The sequence below is a fragment of the Aquarana catesbeiana genome, linkage group LG04 (genome assembly GCF_042186555.1).
Source record: "Aquarana catesbeiana isolate 2022-GZ linkage group LG04, ASM4218655v1, whole genome shotgun sequence".
Classification (NCBI taxonomy): Eukaryota; Metazoa; Chordata; class Amphibia; order Anura; family Ranidae; genus Aquarana; species Aquarana catesbeiana.
In genome coordinates, this window is record NC_133327.1 from 4454008 (window position 1) to 4474716 (window position 20709).

Consider the following 20709-nt stretch of genomic DNA (forward strand, 5'->3'; position numbering starts at 1 on the left):
GATTTTGGAGCAAAAAGCTCCACAATAAATACCCTTAAGTCAAAATTCCCACTTCCATGGAGTAAGGAAGAGTACATTACCTGGGCATTACCCTTACAGCTTATACATCCCAATTAATCTCCTCTAATATCACACCTCCGAATTTCCCAATTTGAACTCTCATGGGCGGGGGGGGGGGGGGGGGGAGTGCTATCAGCCTTTAAGATGAACATAATACCCCAACTTCTATATCTTTTTCAAACTCTCCCGATACCGCTCCCAATTAAAAAATTGACAACCTTGTTGAGTCTCCTCCATAAGTTTATATGGAAGGGGAAGAGTGCAGGCTGCACAGGTCCCATTCTTATCAAACATAGATCCATGGGGGCTGCAGGTATGCCAGATTTACTAGAGTATTACTGGGCAGTGCACTTGGATCAAATTAAACATTGGTTCCTTAAAGGAGAAACTCCCTCATGGGTGGAAATAGAAGCAAATCTAGCTCCATCTAGAGATCTCTGCACGATGCTCCTGAGTGACTTGTGGAAACCCTGGGATCTTACATCGCTCCCTCTTCCCACAGAAGGCGTGGAGGCATCTGTCCAAGCACCATGACTCTTATGATCTACTACCCAACACTCTTCTCCCTCTGAATATTTTAGAGGCCATGATCCCTCTGTTAAAAACCAACTATCTTATCAAGCACGGAATATATGATGTCCTTCAATTCTATGACAGTAACAAGCTTAAAACCCGTGAGTTTTTGATAGGAGAATTTTGCCTACCCCAAACATACATGTTTACACTCACCCATATACTAAACTTTAGAGATTATTAACACACCCAAAAGCATGGAACTTCTATACGTCCACAGGACACAAAGCTAAGGGAATTTGTCTTTTCTACGGCATTTTACAAGTTTTGCAATCCCATGCAGAAATGGGAAAAAGAGTTGGAATGCACATTTACCCAAGAACAATGGAGGAATGCCGTCCACTCTATTTTCAAGTCATTCCACTGCACTACTCACTGGAAAATGATCCTAAAAATCACTAACAGATGGTATTATACACCCTTTCGGTTGGCAAAATTCTCCTCCTCATACTCTCCTTTATGCTTGCATAATTGTGGCCAAGTAGGGAAACTACTACATGTCTTCTGGGAGTGCCCGGCATTAACAGACTTTGGGAACCAAATTTTTAAATGTATTTTCTCATGTATAGATGTGCTTGTGTCCCCCCCTCCCCCTGCCCTGAACTAGCCCTTCTCAATAAAGGTATAGATAACTACCCTAAGAACTACAGACAGGTTGTCACGCACATACTCCTAGCAGCCTGGTCTCTAATCCTAAGGTGGTGGAAGTCAACATTAGCTCCCAACCAATCATAAGTAATTAATATTGTCCACATGAACAAAAATTATGAGAAACTCTTATTGTAATCCACAAAATTCCAAGAAGCATGGAACGTTTGGCCGAACAACTAAAAATGTTTTATTGATTACGGTATGTACTTTACACCTGTAACACATCTGAGTACTGTACTTTCTGTACCCACCTCACTTCTGTTGATCTGTAAATGTTGACCCTGTACTAATTTCTTGTTAAAACCAAATAAAAAACGTAATGTTTTAAAAAAAATGGAGCAAATTAATTGCTGCTGCTAATTACAAAATGGGTGCAAGCCCCTTTGCTAATTAGGGGCAATCAGTTCTCTGTTCTGCTGTGCGCATGACAGGTAGGGATGAGCTTGATGTTCGGGTCGAACATCGGGTATTCGCCCGTTCGCCGAATATCAAACATTATGGGGTGTTCGTGGAAAATTTGAGCACCCGCGGAATGCCCCATAATGAACTGCAAGGTCGCAGTGCATTGCTCTATGATGATTGGCCAAAGCATGCACCTGACCTGCATGCTTTGGCCAATCCCAATGCCCTCTGCTAAGAGAGCCATAATTGGCCAAAGGCAAGGTGCCTTTGGCCAATCATGGCTCAGGGGGACTAAGTCCACGCCCCACACTATATAAGGTTGCCTGCACGGCGGCCCTGTGTAGTGTTGCTGGAGTGGAAGGAGAGACAGCTTGATTTAAATTAAGCAGGCAGGTTATTCAGTTAGCGCCAGTGTATTTAATATATATATATATATATATATATATATATATATATATATATATATATATATATATATATATATATATATATATATATATAAATATATATATATATATATATATATATATATATATATATATATATATATATATATATATATATATATATATAAATATATATATATATATATATATATATATATATATATATATATATATATATAAATATATATATATATATATAAATATATATATATATATATATATATATATATATATATAAATATATATATATATATATATATATATATATATACATATACCCTGCATCCAGTCAGTGTAGCCTAGAGATCTACATTGTACAGTGCATTCCGTGGTGTACTATTTCTAATCTACTTCAGGCAGCGTATTTGATATGTATATACAGTATGTCTAATATATATATATATATATATATATATATATATATATATATATATATATATATATATATATATATATATATACACACTCTGCAGCATGCAGTGCAGTTGCTACTACTTTTCTGGTGGTGTACACAGCAGACAATACAGTGCAACCGTAATGCAGTTGCTACTACTTTTCTGGTGGTGTACACATTATACAATATAGTGCAGTGTGGTGCAGTTGCTACTACTTTTCTGGTGGTGTACACAGCACACAATACAGTGCAACCGTAGTGCAGTTGCTACTACTTCTCTGGTGGTGTACACAGCACACAATACAGTGCAACTGTAGTGCAGTTGCTACTACTTTTCTGGGGGTGTACACATTACACAATACAGTGCAACTGTAGTGCAGTTGCTACTACTTTTCTGGGGGTGTACACATTACACAATACAGTGCAGCCGTAGTGCAGTTGCTACTACTTTTCTCATGGTGTACACAGTACACAATACAGTGAAACCGTAGTGCAGTTGCTACTACTTTTCTCGTGGTGTACACAGTACACATTACAGTGCAGTGTGGTGTTGCCAAACAAAATATACATCCTGTCCGGAAGGTCAACAAGGAGAGGCAGACACTCACAGGCCACTAAAAGAGGGCAAGCAGGCTCTGTGTCTACAGTCAACAGTGCTGGTCGTGAAAATTCTGCCTTTGGTGGTGGTGCTGCCACAACACTGTAACCCATCACAGATACTCTTGTTGGGCACAGAAATGGGCCCTGCTGTGAAATATTAGATCAGAAATTGTAATTACATGCCCCTATTAAACAGGGACAGAAAAATTGGGCCTTATGCAGTGGTGGTGCCCTAAACCAAAAATATTGTTGGAAGCTAGCATCATCAAGATTGTGGAGGAATAGGATAGTCAGCATAGGCAGTTTTCAAGGGATCTCAGATCAAAAGCAAATTCAATCAGTTACATCAGCATCAGCTGCTTGATTGCTGCTGCTCCAAGACTGATTCTTTTTTATGAATGTGTGCCTATCAACAGAGTCTGTGGACAGGCGCACTCTTTGATACATTACAAACCCTTCAGCAGCACTGAATGTGCGTTCAGAAAGCACGCTGGATGCAGGGCAGGCTAGTAGCTCAATTGCATATTGAGCAAGTTCTGGCCAGTGGTCCATTCTCAAGACCCAGTAACCCAGTGGATGGTCTGTTGGAAAGGTCTCCCAGTCTGCTCTTGCCCCTAGATATTCATGCACCATGTAGTGCAGACGCTGTTGATGGTTGCTTGAACCGATCAGACCTTGGCGCTGAGGACTGAAAAATTGTCTAAAGGCATCGGTCAGCCGGCCACCTTCTCCACCGCTCTTCCACTGACTGAACGAAGCCTCAGCAACACGTTGTCCAACACCAGGAAATTGTAACCTCCCAGTGTCTGGAAATGCATTGCACAAACCGTTCTTCAAGGCCTCCTGAAGATGTTTCATCCTCTGCTCCCTCTGCAAAGGCAGGATGAGTTCTGCAACCTTACCCTTGTAATGTGGATCAAAAAGGGTTGCCAGCCAGTAATGATCCCTCTCTTTGATACCACGAATCCTAGGGTCCTTATGCTGCACGGCCTCCCTGATTCTGCAAAGCCTGTGAAAGTTTGCAGAGGCATTCGATTCTGAGTCCTCTGGGTCACTAAGGATCACATGATACGTAACAACCTCCTCCCAGCCACGTACAACTCCTTTGGTTTCTAGGGACTGAGAACCATCTCTTGAAGACTACTGCTGAGTGTTATCCTCCACCTCCATGCTGGCACAATCCTCCTCCTCTTCCTGTGTGTTTTATTGGGCCCAAAGAAATAATTTCTGGATAAGGGGGGCCTTGAGAGGTAAGGAAGTTCTTCTCTTCCTCCCGCTGTTCTGCCTCAAGTGCCCTGTCCATTATTCCATGAAGCGTGTGCTCCAACAGGAAGACAAGAGGGACAGTATCACTGATGCATGCATTGTCACTGCTCACCATCCTTGTGGCTTCCTCAAATGGTGACTGGACAGTGCATACAACCTTGATCAGTAGCCACTGGCGTGGCGAAAAGAAGCCAAGCTCCCCTGACCTTGTCCTGGTGCCATAGTCACACAGGTATTCATTGATGGCCCTCTGCTGCGTGTGCAGCCGCTGCAGCATTTCCAATGTTGAATTCCAATTGGTGGACATGTCACAAATGAGGTGGTTGGGGAGCAGGTTGCATTCCCTTTGAATGTCAGCCAGCCATGCACTGGCATTGTATGACCAGCAGAAATGACCACAGACCTTTCTGGCCTGCCTCAGGAGATCTTGTAAACCGGGGTACCTGCTCAAGAACCGCTGCACCACCAAATTAAGGACTTGTGCCGAACATGGAACATGGGTCAAGTGTCCCTGTCGGAGGGCGGAGAGAAGGTTGGTGCCATTGTCGCATACAACCATTCCTGGCTGAAGCTGGCGTGGCGTCAACCACCTCTGGGTCTGCCCCTGCAGAGCTGACAGAATCTTTTCCCCAGTGTGGCTCCTGTCCTCCCCTAAGCAGTAGTTTAACCTTAAACTACGTAGAGGGTTGTTTACTGTAAGAGCAGCAAGGATGTGGAATTCCCTTCCACAGGCGGTGGTATCAGTGGGGAGCATCAATAGTTTCAAGAAACTATTATATAAGCACCTGAACGACTGCAACATACAGGGATATACAATGTGATACTGACATATAATCACACACATAGGTTGGACTTGATGGTGTCTTTTTTAAACCTTACCTACTATGTAATTATGTAACTCATGCACCGCATGGCATCTTTTTGCCTGAGCGCTTGCATAGCCCTTTGAATGCTTACAGAGCACCGCTGGTTCAGAGGACAAATCTGCACAAGAAGCCATAGAGGAAGAAGAAGAGGAGGGGGTGGAGGAGAGAGCTGTGGCAGAATCACCACTAGCATTTTGGAGGCATGGTGGCGGAACAAGCTCCAACAATACTGAACCCTGTCCTGCATCCTTCCCAGCTGTCAGCAGAGTTACCCAGTAGACATGTGCATTCGTCCGAATGCATTTTTGTCCGAATTTCAGGTATTTTCGTTATCATTTTAACAAACGATAACGAAAACGCAGAATAAGAAAAACGAAAGATCTGACATAAACAAATGCTTTATTTTCATTTTCGTTGCAACAACAGTTCGATATAGATAGGCGATTCGACATGATGCTGACAATAACAATCTGTGTCTATCGAACCTGTGGTCGAATGTGCCTAACCTTAACTCTGTTAGTCCAAAATTATTCTACATAGAGAGAAAAGATTTGACATAGAGAGAAAAGATCGCTGCTGGAATTGGGTGGGGGAAATAAAATAAAAATAATGATGATGATGAATGTTATTGGCCGATTGTAACCAAAGAAGAGGGGCAGTAAAATAGCTAGAACTAAGTACACACGTACAGCCAACTTACTTTCACTTACAATTTGCTAGCAGAGAGAGACACAAACACTGAATCATTTTAGAAGACAGTCAATCTTAGCTGGTCCGTTTGTCAGAAAACCTGAATTATTCAGCAATTAATCATAAGCACAGCAGCAGAACAATACTGAAGCAAGCTACAGTTCAACTTAACTTTTTCATAATAATCTGCTTCTGTTGTGTTAGTGATGTGAACTTGATAATGATACTAGTGTTGTGATAGTTTCAGAGGCTGCCCGTGTTGTGGGGGGGGATTTATTATTATAGATTCTATATTATAATGCCATATCAATATCTGACACAACGTCGGATGCCGCACCCGCCATTGCACTTGGAGATTGAGAAATGAATGTGAAAGTTGGCTGACTGTTGGGGTAGAGTAGACCATTCAACATGAATGACGAAGATTCGACAAAGCAACAAAAAACATACAAACGTTGAATCTTTGGCTTATGGTGTCTGTCGAAAGTTCTAGGAAGATTCGACAGAGCAGCTAAACCGTACAACGCTGCAATCGTACATACCGGTCAAAAGCATCCGCCCATAGGCTATAGAAAAATTCTAATGTTGGTTGACTAGTAAAATAATTAATAAATATAATTATTACTAGTCATACAACATTAGAATTCTGCTACAGCTAGCTTGCAGGCGGAAAATTCGACTGGAAATGTACGATTGTGGCGTTGTACAGTTTAGCTGCTCCATCGAATCTTCTTTGAACATTCGACAGAAACCATAAGCCTTCAATGACAGATTCGACCTTAATTAATTTGGATTTTCAGAATACATAAAAACAAATTTCGGGAGTAACTAAATAAATGTATTTTTCGGATGAAAACGAAATTCCGAAACAAAATATTTCAGTGTGCACATGTCTATCACCCAGGGCTCCGTGAAGGAAAGGTAACATCCCTGCCTATGCCTCCTAGAACATGAGTCAGTGGTAATATACACCTTACTGCTGACCGCCTGTCCAACAAGACAAAAACATTGCCTTCCACATGCCAGTAGAGAGCTGGAATGGCCTTCCGTGAGAAGAATTGGCGTTTTGGAATCTGCAACTGAGGTACAGCACAGATGAGGAGCAAAGAGAAGTCCACCTTTTTCTTTGATGTGGGTCTTTCTAGTGCTGCTGCCAACGGACTTGTTGCCTTTATGTGAAATCTCCATTAATAGCTGTAAAATATCGTAATTATGAATATATTTCATTTAGCTTGTATCTATGTAGGGCGGAACATATTATCTTCACGGAAATCTCTGGTTGACCAGACAAGTCGGTGCCTGGGCTTGTGTATACAAACAATGAGATTTAAACCTCATTGTTTTACACATACTCACTTCAAAGGATCCCATGCTGGGATATGCAATGAAGGGAGGCCAACCCACAATTAATACTTAACTTCCCAGGAAAATTAAAGTTAATCTCCTGCTCAGAATAGTCACAAGGATTTGCATTACAGGGGGCTAACTTATGCAAAGTATAAGGATTGCAGATGTAGTCAGTCCTTAAAAAGGAATAGGGAAGCTCACCAATCAGAGCCAACCAATGAGGCATCAGCCTGTAATGATATACACAGACTAGATGGGAGGGAAACACATATTTTTATGGGAGAGCAGCCATCATAATGGAACCTTGGTGAAAAGGGTAATTATGGGAAAGTTCTGAATTTTACTTGTAACTAAATATATTTGTAGAAGTAGAAGTATATGTTTGTAGAAAAAAGTTTTAAGGAATATACTCTGTATTCCTTCATGTAATTCTCTTATTTTAACCTAGTATTTTCTTCCTTGGTGTGTAGACTATAGATAGATAGTTGAGCATTTGATAGAGTTTCAACTACTCACCAATAAATGTTGTTATTGTGTTAAAGCTTTCACTCATGGTCAAAGAACTCTCATTTAACCCAAATCATATCTGAGAGATATTAAATCTCAAATATAGTATACGGGAAACAGACAGCATGGGAGGTCGTCATATGTCTGGCCAAGCATGTGGTGCCCAAGTGGCTGCTGTTCTGGCCATGCTTGATCCTCTTCAGACATAGGTTGCAAACAGCAACGGGGCGATTTGCTGCACACGTGTCAAAAAAGGCCCACACCAAGGAACTTTTCAAAATCAGCGGGGAGTCAGCAGCGCCCTGCACCTGCGGAGCTGTGCAGTGTAATGCAGTAAGGTAGCTGCCCTTAAGCTGCCCCCTAGAGGACATCCTGCCTCATTGGAGTTGTGCCTCCTCTTCCTCCTCTATTCTATCAGGCACCCAAGTAGAGTCAGTGACCTCATCATCCCCTCCTTCCTCGGCACTGGAGCAAACTTGGCACTATGCTGCAGCTGGGGGGAAATGACTGCCAGTTTTTTGTCCTTCTTGGGCACCCCCTCTCTCTAGGCTCACGTTACTCCCTTCCTCAACCTGGGAACTAACATCGGAGCCTTCAAATTGCTGTACATCCTTCAGCAGCATGTACCCGACACTGTGGTTGAATAGTTCAGGGGACTCCTCCATGCATGATTGTGGGGCTATGGAAGGAGTGACTGTGGACAAGGAGCCGGTGGAATAGGCCACTTTGGCAGCTGTATAGGAAGGCAAACTACTCTGAGCCTGGGTGACAGAGGATGAGGAGGATGGCTTTGTTATCCACTCCGCCAACTCTTCTGCATGTTCTGGCTCAATAACTTGGCCAGCAGCAGAGAAATAGGACAAGCGTGCCCCACGGCCACCTGCAGAGGATGAACTATGTCCACGACAAACACTGTTGAGTGTAGACACAGAGCCTGCTTGCCCTCTTTTATTGGCCTGTAAGCATCTTCCTCTTTTTGGTGGCCTTCCGGACATGATGTATTTTTTGTTTTGCAACACCACACTACACTGTATTGTTTACTGTGTACACCCCCAGAAAAGTAGTAGCAACTGCACTATGGCTGAACTGTATGAACTGTATTGAAATTACAATTTTTGATCTAATATTTCACCCGTTCCTGCGCCCAACAAGAGTATCTGTGAGGGGTTACAGTGTTGTGGCACCACCACAACCACCACCAAAGGCCCAATTTTTCTTCCCCTGTTTAACAGGAGCATATAATTACAATTCTTGATCTAATATTTCACTGCAGGACCCGTTCTTGTGCCCACCAAGAGTAACTGTGAGGGCTTACAGTGTTGTGGCACCACCACCACCACCAAAGGCCCAATTTTTTCTGCCCCTGTTTAACAGGAGCATGTAATTACAATTCTTTTTCTTTTTTTGCCACTTCAGTGGAGTATTTTACCGGGAATCTTGTTTCAACTTTAAAGTTCAATCTCGTCCCTTCACACCCTCACATCATTGTGGCTTTTTCATCAGTTTATTTACCAATCAAACATAGTATAATTGAGAAAAAGAAAAAAGCACAGAAAGAACCTCATATCAGTTTTCTTCCCTCCTTCAAGCCCTCCTAAGACCCCCTCGACCCCCCCCCACCTCCCTGTACCCTCCCCTCCCATACTCCCCAACCTCACCTCCCTTACTTTACTACCAACTCCTACTTCTATTTCCACATTCCCTCCCCTTCGCTAAACCTAAGATACTCCAGGCTTTGAATATCGTTAATTCTATTGAACCAGTCCCGCATTGTGGGTCTTCCTTTCACCTGCCAGAATCTAGGAATAAGGCTTTTGGCCACATTGGTGAGCTGTGGTATTAATGTTTTCATATATGCCTTCGTGGGCATTTCACTCTTATGAAATAGACATTCCCATGGGTCTCCCGGGATGGTAATATTGGTGATCTCTTTTATTATTCTCCTAACCTCCCCCCAATATAGTTTAATTTCCGGGCACTGCCACCAAATATGCGCCATTGTTCTTATTTTGTTGCATCCCCGCCAGCATAATTTTGATGTTTCCTTCTGAAATTTGTGCACTCTATCGGGGGTCATGTACATTCTCGCCAAACACTTGTAGTTCAGCTCCAGTAACTTACAGTTGACCGAAGTGACATTGACCCTTCCCAATATCTGCCACACTTCCGAGTCTTTAAGCATGCTATCCAATTCCATCTCCAAGTCCCCCATTTCTCTTAGTCCCCTATAGATCTTAGATAACCCTCCCTTCCTTTTTTTCTCCATACATATTTTCTCTAATGGAAGTAAATTTTCGACCGTTCTGATTGGATGTGGGAGTGAGTCAATAAAATGAATCAGTTGGTTGGATCGCCATGGGTCTATGACTAGCAAATTATCCTTATCTTTAGTTCTTGGTATGTGCAGATTTTGTCCTGTCTCATGACGTCTTTTAATTGGGCATCCTCCTCCAGTATCCACTTCCCAAACACGTCCTCAATCCCTGGTACAAAGTATTCTGTGTCCTTAAGTGGTATTAGGGGTGAATTATACTCCCAGTGTTCCCTTTTGTGCAAGTTGTCTCAAATTTTTAGTGCGTGTCTCATGAAATCCTGTGTGTTGGTGCTACATTTTCTTAACTGTGGTGGGATCCATACTATCCTACTCATCGTGGCTTCGCTAATTATATTTTCCATTTTTACCCATTGTTTTCTTTATTCTTTTTAACCCATTCTATTACTCGTGCTAAGGCAATAGCCTCATAATAAATATTAAAAACATTGTGTTTAGACTTTTGAGGTAAACTTGTGGAAGTGATATTGGCAGCATCTGCATTTTATATGTGATTTTGGGTAAAATTACCATCTTATATAGGTTAATTCTTCCTCCCCAAGATAACTGACCTCGTGAGATTTTATTCAATTCATTCTTGATCTCGTTAAGGAGAGGAATGAAATTGACCTCAAACATGGTCTCTTTTGATGTGGTTATTTTAAATCCTAAGTAGTTAAGTTCCTTCTTCCCCCATATAAATGGAAAATTTTCTCTTTTTTTTTTCTCACCTCCTGTGTATCGTTTTTATTAATTGCATATAACCCCCCATAGTACTCTTGGAATGTTGATGCAATGTCGCTATTTTTGTATCTAAAATCGCCTGTCCTTGTTTTTATTTTTTTCAACATAGTTAGAATTTTTCTTTTTTCTCAGGGCACTTGCCAAAAATTTACCCGGTTTGTTTCCACCTATGTATCTTTCTTTTTTCACAAGGTTGTATACCTTGCAAGTTTCTCGTTCCACTAGGTCCCGCATTGCTTCTCTTTTTCTATATAATCTTACCAAAACCTCTCCATCACCCGTTTTCTTATGTTGTTGTTCTAAATCATATATTTCTTTAATCAGGGCTAGCTTATCTTTCACATTTCTTTTTTTTTTCTCAGATCCCACCATTATGAAGATGCCTCTTATGTACGCTTTATGCGCCTCCCAGACTGTGGCCTCTGTAGTCTCGCCTGGCACATTTATTTTGAAGTACCATTCTAGCTCTTCTTTGATTCGCTTGTCAATTTCTTTATCTTGGAGAAGGCCCTCATTTAATCTCCAGCTATTGCCCTGTTTTTGGCACTCCCCTATTTCAAGTTGTAAACTCACAGTGGTCTGAGAAGGTCATTGTTCCAATATTTGTACCCACCACCTCCTCCAGTAACCAGTGCTCCACTAAGAAGTAGTCCAGTCTCGAGTATGTCGCATGCACGGGGGAGTACTGTCTTTCCCTGGTTCCAAGCAGAGATTAAAATCTCCTGCCATTATGGACCCCCCCTTTTTGAATTCCTCAAACTTCGCTAGAACTCCTATTAGAAGCCTATTTGAGTTCTTATTCGGGCCATATATATTTGCTAGTAAATATTCTGATCCATTTAATTTTCCTCTTATAAACAAATAGCGCCACTCTGGGTCGGTCATTCTCTCTTCAAGCTTGAACCTTACTTCCTTGGTGAACCCTATAGCGACTCCTTTTGCGCCACTAGTCAGAGAGTCTCCATAATATCAAACTGGGAAGTCCCTAGAAAACACTTTTTGACTCTTACCAAGAAAAAAGTGAGTCTCCTGTAACAAGACCACATCTGCTTTCAAAAATTTTAGTTCGCCCATTATATTAGCACGTTTTATAGTGGAGTTCAGTCCTATTACGTTATATGAAATTGAATTTAAGCTAGTCATCTTTTCTTACAATAATGGAGACTGTTCCTAACCGACCAGAGGAGTAGGAGTCGAAATAGTGATTCCCCAACGCTACCCCACCAAAAGTATTGGACATTATGTGCTTTGAGCTGGGCAAGCAGGGGTTTCAGGATTTTTCTCCTGGCCAAGGTCTCCGCTGCCAGGTCTGGGAAGATCTGCAGGGTTGTCTCTCCGTATTTCGCTGGTTGGTTGTTTTTTAGTCCCATGCTAATCTGTTCTTTATCTTGGAAGTTGTGGAATCGTGCAATTACATCTCTTGGGACGTCTTTAGCAACATCCGTGGGTTTTCTGATTCGATGTATTCTTTCAAAACGTAATTTTGGTGATCACGCTTGATGACTTTATCATATGCCCAAAGATTTTGTCCATCTTTCCCCGCAAATCCTCTTCTTCTTGTGACTCCAGGAGGCCTCAAATCCTAAGGTTCTTCCTTCTATTCCTATTCTCCTGATCTTCTATTTTGTATAGTATCCTCCTCTGATCTTTCTGCACTTCATTTAGTTGTACCTTGAGTTTTTTTATCTCCTCCCCCTGCTCTTCCAGCCTATCCTCCATTTCTTCCACCCTTTTGACTATATGATTCATGTCTTCATGAAGAGTTGCTATTTCGCCTTTTATAAATGTTTCCAATCTTGCAAACATTTCAGCCATTTTGCTCTTGGTTGGTAACTGTTTTTTTTGTTGGGGTTCCAGACTAGCTTCTTCTTCTGAGACATTGGTACTTCACACCCTCTTGAACTAGTTGCAGCTTCTTCAAACTGTCTTCTTGCTCCAGTCTTTAGACTACCTTCTGATGTTTTATTTTTAGCCATCGCTTGTTTGCCCGGGCTTTCTTTGCTCCCTTCTTGGACCATGTATTTTTTAATGGTTCCTGGGCTTGCACTCAGTCTGGGTGGGTTGAGGGGATTCGCTGCGGCCCCTTTCATTGATTTACCTCTTATTTCACGTTATAACGGGCGTTTTAATCCACCCACTTTGGTAGGGTGGTTACTGGCCCCATCTCCACTTCTCAACCAGAACACTACACCCCCTAACCACCCCTAATTCTTTACATCTAAACTCCTTGTGAGCAGATCCGACCCGGTCAGCCTCCCCAGACCCAGGCAAATCCTTTCCCAATATCCACCACCTCTAAATGCAACTGCTCACTAATGAGGCCCCAGGTGAATATGGGTCTCACTCCCCTCAGGCACACATGCGACCCTGAGTTTTCAGGTAAATCAGTTATTTGTATAACTATTATAGTACCCTTGGCCTTTTCTCTTCTTTTTGTTTATGCCCGGATTTCTCAACACATATTTAATGTTCTCGCCTTTTCGTGGCAAGGGTGCCTGGGTATGTCTATTAAACCATCCCGACGTTAACTTGCTCTCCCTTTAACCGCGTATAGGATTCAAGCAGAGCTAAAAAAACAGTGTCTTTCTTTACATATAAAACAAATTTCTTATGTCCTAGGCTCACAAATCATAAACACCAGTATCGATCAATGCAGATTTTATCTCACCATATACCTTTAGGTATAGTCGTTAGCCCTTTATAATGTAAACATTGCCATTGTTACTTGCGGTTAATAAGGGATCTGGTTTTCATCTCCAGCGACCTTTCTCTCTCTTTTCCTTTGGCTAATGCGGGCTCCTCGTCTCCAGAGCTGTATCCAATCAATTTAATCAATGATTCCATACGGCTCCCCCACTGCTCTGGACGCACCGAGAAGCAGGTGTACGTCCAGCGCTGTAGGAGCCGGTGATCCTCCACCCGCCCTGGCTGCGGTCCCCGCAGTGCAACTGCGGGATCGTATGGGTAAACGGTGGGTAGAGGGGGGGTCAATCCGAGTCGTGGGGGCCCAGGACAGCCCTTCCCTACTCGAACATCTCAGGGAGGGCTCAGGGAGGCTCACGGGCTTCACATGCTCAGCCGTTGCTCCGACACAGCGACCACATCTGGTCCCTCTCACCCAGATCTGATGTAATTACAATTCTTGATCTAATATTTCACTGCAGGGCCCCTTCCTGCGCCCACCAATAGTAACAGTGAGGGCTTACAGTGTTGTGGCACTACCACCAGCAAGGGCTCGTTCCTGCGCTCCAACTAGAGTATCTGTGAGGGGTTGCAGTGTTGTGGCACCAGCACCAGTGCCTAAGGCCCAATTTTTCTGTCCCTGTTCAACAGGGAAATGTAATAACAATTCTTGATCTAATATTTCACAGCAGGGTCGTTCCAGCGCCCACCAAGAGTAACTGTGAGGACTTACAGTGTTGTGCACCACCACCACCACCAAAGGCCCAATTTTTCTGCCCCTGTTTAATTACAATTCTTGATCTAATATTTCACTGCAGGGCCCGTTCCTGCACCCACCAATAGTAACTGTGAGGGCTTACAGTGTTGTGGCACTACCATCACCAGGGGCTCATTCCTGCGCTCCAACTAGAGTATCTGTGAGGGGTTGCAGTGTTGTGGCACCAGCACCAGTGCCTAAGGCCCAATTTTTCTGTCCCTGTTCAACAGGGAAATGTAATAACAATTCTTGATCTAATATTTCATAGCAGGGCCATTCCAGCGCCCACCAAGAGTAACTGTGAGGACTTACAGTGTTGTGGCACCAGCACCACCACCACCAAAGGCCCAATTTTTCTGCCCCTGTTTAACAGGGGCATGTCATTACAATTCTTGATCTAATATTTCCATGCAAGGCCCGTTTCTGCACCCACCAATAGTAACTGTGAGGGGTTACAGTGTTGTGGCACCACCACCCAAGGCCCAATTTTTCTGCCCCTGTTTAACAGGGGCATCTAATTACAATTTTTGATATAATATTTAACAGCACAGCCTGTTCCTGCGCCCAACAAGAGTATCTGTGAGGGCTTACAGTGTTGTGGCACCACCACCCAAGGCTCAATTTTTCTGCCCCTGTTTAACAGGGGCATCTAATTACAATTTTTGATATAATATTTAACAGCATGGCCTGTTCCTGCACCCAACAAGAGTATCTGCGAGGGCTTAAATTGTTGTGGCACCACCACACAAGGCTCAATTTTTCTGCCCCTGTTTAACAGGGGCATATAATTACAATTTTTGATACAATATTTAGGAGCAGGGCCTGTTCCTGTGCCCAACAAGAGTATCTGTGAGGGGTTACAGTGTTGTGGCACCACCACCACCATCAAAGGCCCAATTTTTCTGCCCCTGTTTAACAGGGGCATGTAATTACAATTCTTGCTTTAATATTTCACTGCAGGGCCTGTTTCTGCGCCCAACAAGAGTATCTGTGAGGGCTTACAGTGTTGTGGCACCACCACCCAATGCCAATTTTTTCTGCCCCTGTTTAACACGGACATGTAATTACAATTTTTTAAATAATATTTAACAGCAGAGCCTGTTCCTGCACCCAACAAGAGTAACTGTGAGGGGTTACAGTGTTCTGGCACCACCAACACCTAAGGCCCAATTTTCTGCAGAGTATATAGGTCGTATAGTATATATATTTCTGTTCAGAGTATATAGTTTCTGGGCCCCCCCCCACGCCATTTTATTTTAATTTGGGTGCAGTGTTCCCCTTAATATCCATACCAGACCCAAAGAACCTTGTAATGGTCTGGGGGGGGGGGGCTTTCTCATGCCGTTTTTCCCAACAATACATTACAGTCGCAAGCAGTTTTAAATGAATTTTTTTCCTTTAGTAATGTAATTGTTCTAAACACGGGAAAACTGCAACACTTTACAGGCATACTATATACCCACCCCCCCCCCACCCCCGGCATGATATTTAAAGGAATATTTTGTTTTTATTGTTTCATTTTAAGCATTCTTAAAATCACTGCTCCTGATGAAACTACAGTTTTTTAAACATTTTTTTTGCATTGATACATGTCCCCTGGGACAGGACCCGGGTCCCCAAACACTTTTTTTAGGGCAAAAACGTGCATATAAGCCTCTAAAGTTAGCACTTTTGATTTTGCGGGTTCGTGTCCGATAGTCTTTAACGGTGTTCGCATGTTCAAACAAACTTTTTTGCATGTTCGGATGTTCTGGTGCGAACCGAACTTGGGGCTGTTCGGCTCATCCCTAGTGACAGGTAGCACAGAGAATGGAGAGCTGGAGCTGCATGCTCCAATCCCTCTGCCATCCCTACCAACCCCCCCTCAGCTCAGAGTGGGAGGGATGAGGACAGTTGTTAACCCTGCAAGCTCTGCTCATGTAGTGTAATCACTGCACAAACATAGATAATGACACAAACTATCAACTCTCAGCTCACATTCCATATACCAGGTTACACCTGGTGGGAATTTGTAGCAGTTTGCTATATGGAAAACTGCATATTCCCTTTGCTAATTAGGTGCAGAGTCTTCACTCTGGAATAGAAACTGGTGTGTGGGGCACAGATAGAACTGAAACAAGTCTATTTGGTTAGTTAATGTGAAGCACTCCTCTCCAGACAGTTTCCTGCATCATTGCAATGCTGCTGGAAGTTTATTTAATTCCCCAAAATGTTTACAGCGCGGCGCCATGAAATTCTGTTTCTCTAGTCTAGGGAAACATGAATTTTTAATTTTGTTATTCAGTTGTTCTGTTCATTTCTATCCAGATGCGTTTTAGTTTGTCTTTACACATATGTCAAAGTAATAAGGGGATAATATAAACCTTCCCCAAATCACTAATGTTTTCATCTTCCTTCTAGGGCTCCTGTACATGAGCTTTTAAGCATTTCTTAAAGGAAATCTTTGAGAAACATAACCGCTTGCCGACCAGCTAACACAGTTGTACTGCGGCAACATGGCTTGGCTGCGTGAATCACCATTATGTTACGTCACTCCCTCTGGTGGCCACTAGGGGCACAGCCACAGCTCGCCCCCGGAGCCGATGTGAATGCCCGGTGGTCTCGATGACACGGCAAGAACCGGGATCTCTGTGTGTAAACACAGAGATCCCAGTTTTCTGATGGGAGAAGTAACAGATCGTCTGTTCATACAAAGTATGAACAGAGATCTGTCATCTCCCCTAGTCAGTCCCCTCCCCCCTTCAGTTAGAACACACACTAGGGAACACAATTAACCCCTTGATCGCCCCCTAGTGTTAACCCCTACACTGCCAGTGACATTTTTACAATAATCAATGCATTTTTATAGCATTGATCGCTTTATTAATGCCAATGGTCCTAAAAATGTGTCAAAATTGTCCTATGTGTCTGCCATATTGTTGCAGTCATGATAAAAATCGCAGATCGCCGCCATTACTAGTAAAAAATAAATAAATAAATAAAAATGCTATAAATCTATCCCCTATTTTGTAGACGCTACAACTTTTGCTCAAACAGTTCATTATACGCTTATTGCATTTTTTTTTACAAAAAATATGTAGAAGAATACATATCGGCCTAAACTGAGGAAAAAAATAGTTTTTTTTATATATTATTTGGGGATATTTATTACAGCAAAAAGTAAAAAATAATGCGTTTTTTTCAAAATTGTCATTTTTTTTGTTTATAGCGCAAAAAATAAAAACTGCAGAGGTGGCCAAATACCACCAAAAAAAGCTCTATTTGTGGGAAAAAAAGGACGTCAATTTTGTTTGGATGCAACTTTGCATGACCACGCAATTGTCAGTTAAAGCGACACAGTGCCGAATTGCCAAAAGTGCTCTGGTCAGGAAGGGGGTAAAATCTTCCGGGGCTGAAGGGGTTAAAGGAAGTTCACACAATCCAGAAGAACCTGAAAACATGCTTCATTAGACTTGCTTCTTAATCTGTATCCCCTGTGCATGAGGCATATGGGCTGTTAGCTATGTGCATGTTTGCTGCCCCTATTGCAGTACTCATGTTATCTTATATTGTTGATGGGATGAATTTCTAATCCGCTGATGAAACTCAATATCCAATGTGCACATCTAGGGATGAGCTGAGCAATTTTGTCAAAACTGCTAATACCATAAAATTGACGATTTCATTATAGCTGAAGCTGAAATTGTCAATTTCGCTTATTAACCGTTTAAGTGAAATTAGATTAAAAAAAAAAAAAAAGGGTTGTTTTTAATAAGCTAATGATTGCTCTCTTTGATTTACTCAAGGAGAGGTCCTGGATAGTCGTAAGTAACTTATGTATCCCTCAGGAGCAGTTTAAAACCTAGAGTACCCTTAAATGCACCAAAAAACACTTTAGATTTTCGTACTGGCTGTAATGTACTTGATTAAAGTGATGCAATTTCACTAAAATCTCTCATTTTCACCAACATTTTTGAGGAAACACCCAGTTCATTCTGATCTCCTCCTCATATAGGATCCTCATAAAGATTTCCTACAGGTCTCTCACTTTTCTGAGTCTCACTTCTGCATAACATTCATCACTCACCAACCCTAGAAACATTTAAACATACCCTCAAAACCCATCTCTTCAGACAGGTCTACAAGCAATTACTCAATTCAGTCTCTAATCCTTCATTGCTTGCTCATCGGGCGAGGCACGCGGTGTCATCCCATATAGTAATACTTACCTCCCTTATCTCCCTATCTGTAATCCCTTATCCCTCAAGTTTTTAAGGGCAGGGTCCACTCTTCCACTGTTGTATCACTACACTTTGTTAAACAACTGTATGTGTTTTCAAATACATGACATGGTCATGGATACACATACCTCTGTATCCCCTTTCCATGAATTTATTCTCCATGTTCCTGCGCACCATATATTCTGCCAAGAAGAGCCTGCTTCGCTTCTTCCAACTTGCTGCCAGGAATGTAATCCTGAGACACTGGAAATCATCTTCTTCTACAATTGCAGGGTAGAATATTGAGCTAACCCATCTACATGTGCCTTGAACACCACGACAGGTACCCTACTTATGTTACCATGTGGACCACATGGATCATTTTCTCAGGTTCTCCATGATTCAAAACCATTCCCCTAAAAGCACTTGAGGCACACATAAATACCTAAGAATTTGCCCCTCCAAATGGTCAACCAACAACCTTCCAACTCAACCTGTTTTAATTTGTACCTCTCCTGACTCTAACCCCTCTATTCCACTCTATTCTGATCTTCTTACAGTTACCCAGTTGGGATTTCTCTTTATTTCTTTTTCTCCCTGTTATCTTTTCCTTTGGTTCCATAAGCTAGGTTAGCGCAACTGAACTAACAATCTTTTTGCAATTGTATTATTGGACTAGAAACTCTCAACATTACAAGTACCACCTCAGGTCTACTGCAATGAACCAGCTGCTGCACCTGATATAGTATCTTAAAAATGACCCTGAGGAGTTACCAGTTTACCCCAACTTGATGGTGTACCCTTATTTAATTTTCTTAGATGATGTTTACGCTGAGGGTTGAACATTGCATGCATTAACAGATGATGTCTATATGTATCTAAATGTTTTCTTTAAGTCTTTGTAAGATGAGAAAATCTTTACTCTTAAAAAAAGAAAAAAAAATGTATGTACTCATTTTTTATAGACCATTTTATTACTGGCAATCTATAAATAATAAAATTAAAAATAGAAATAAATGAGTGCATTGTCACCAGAACGGAAGTTGAGGGGAAACCCTCCAATATGGAAACCTTTTCTGCTGTAAAGTGATTGTCCTCACATAGATTATACTCCTTCCCACTTACGTCTACAGAATGTAAAGGGAAATCTCCCCAATGTGACAATGGGAAAGGGAAAAATTAAATATTTTTAGATACACTTTATATTTTATGGAATTTAGAGAACATATCTAACCTTGTTAATTCCAGTTTTCCATACAATGTTCTTTACCCTGATGGAGAAATTCTGCTGAGATCCGTTTGCAATGAAGGTACTGCCAACTCGTCTAACAAGTAGAGAGCCATTTTTTAAAGACCTCCAATTTGCAATGTCGAATGTTGTGACAAGTTCCCCATTTTCCTCAAAAAGCAAGTCACCCTTCAAGCTTTTCAGATTTTTGACCCAATAATTAAGCTGGTAAAATGGTAAATGAAAAAAAGACAAATTATACAGTATCTAGGCTGCCTCCACAGAGAGCGATCTGTGACCAGCTATTGTGAAAAATCAAGTGATTACAGTGAAACACATCCATTATGGAGACCTAACGTATCTAATATCTTAATATGGATTTCTTAAAATCCATTAAAGTAGATAAAATCCATTCACTAAAATCTCATAGGAGCTTTAACATGTTCATGTAATTGAAAAAAATATTTTCAATCAATTCAAATCTGCCATTTTCATTAAAACAATCCCTGATGAGCCTGCCATGAAGGTCCTTATTCAGGAACTTCCTGTTATGGGGTGAGAACACTGTCCCTGTCTCCCAGGTGTCTACAAAGGGCCATTTCAACACACATTAGGCAGGCCCGTCCGGGAGATGCCATACAACCATCGGTGGACTGCATATACAGTAAACAGGACAAAGAATAAAAAATGTTGATGGCAAGGAAAATAACACATGGCAATTGTTTTTGATACAAAAATATTTTATCCAGTTTGGCCTTACATTAACATTAACTGAAAGAAAGAAACAGAACACATTTAAATACCCTATATATCTGAAAAGTCTAAAGTTGGATTAAGTTCATGATTTACATAAAAGTTCAATATTGTTCAAAATGAATAGTAATTATAACGGTACAATTTTAAATCAGTTGCTTTAAGGTATGTAAATCTTCCTGGGTTCTGCTGGTGAATGGTTTTATAAATACTGCCCATTGAAGTTTAGGGGC

General features: G+C 41.7%; 1 protein-coding gene across 1 annotated transcript in view; it reads right to left on the minus strand.

The window, feature by feature from the left end:
• LOC141141100 (vomeronasal type-2 receptor 26-like) overlaps nucleotides 1-20709 on the minus strand; it is a 166324-nt gene that overhangs the window by 22285 nt on the left and 123330 nt on the right. Inside the window, exon 3 of the mRNA XM_073628810.1 lies at nucleotides 19730-19948. Coding sequence (XP_073484911.1) covers nucleotides 19730-19948 — 219 coding nt within the window. The remainder of the gene's footprint in view (nucleotides 1-19729; nucleotides 19949-20709) is intronic.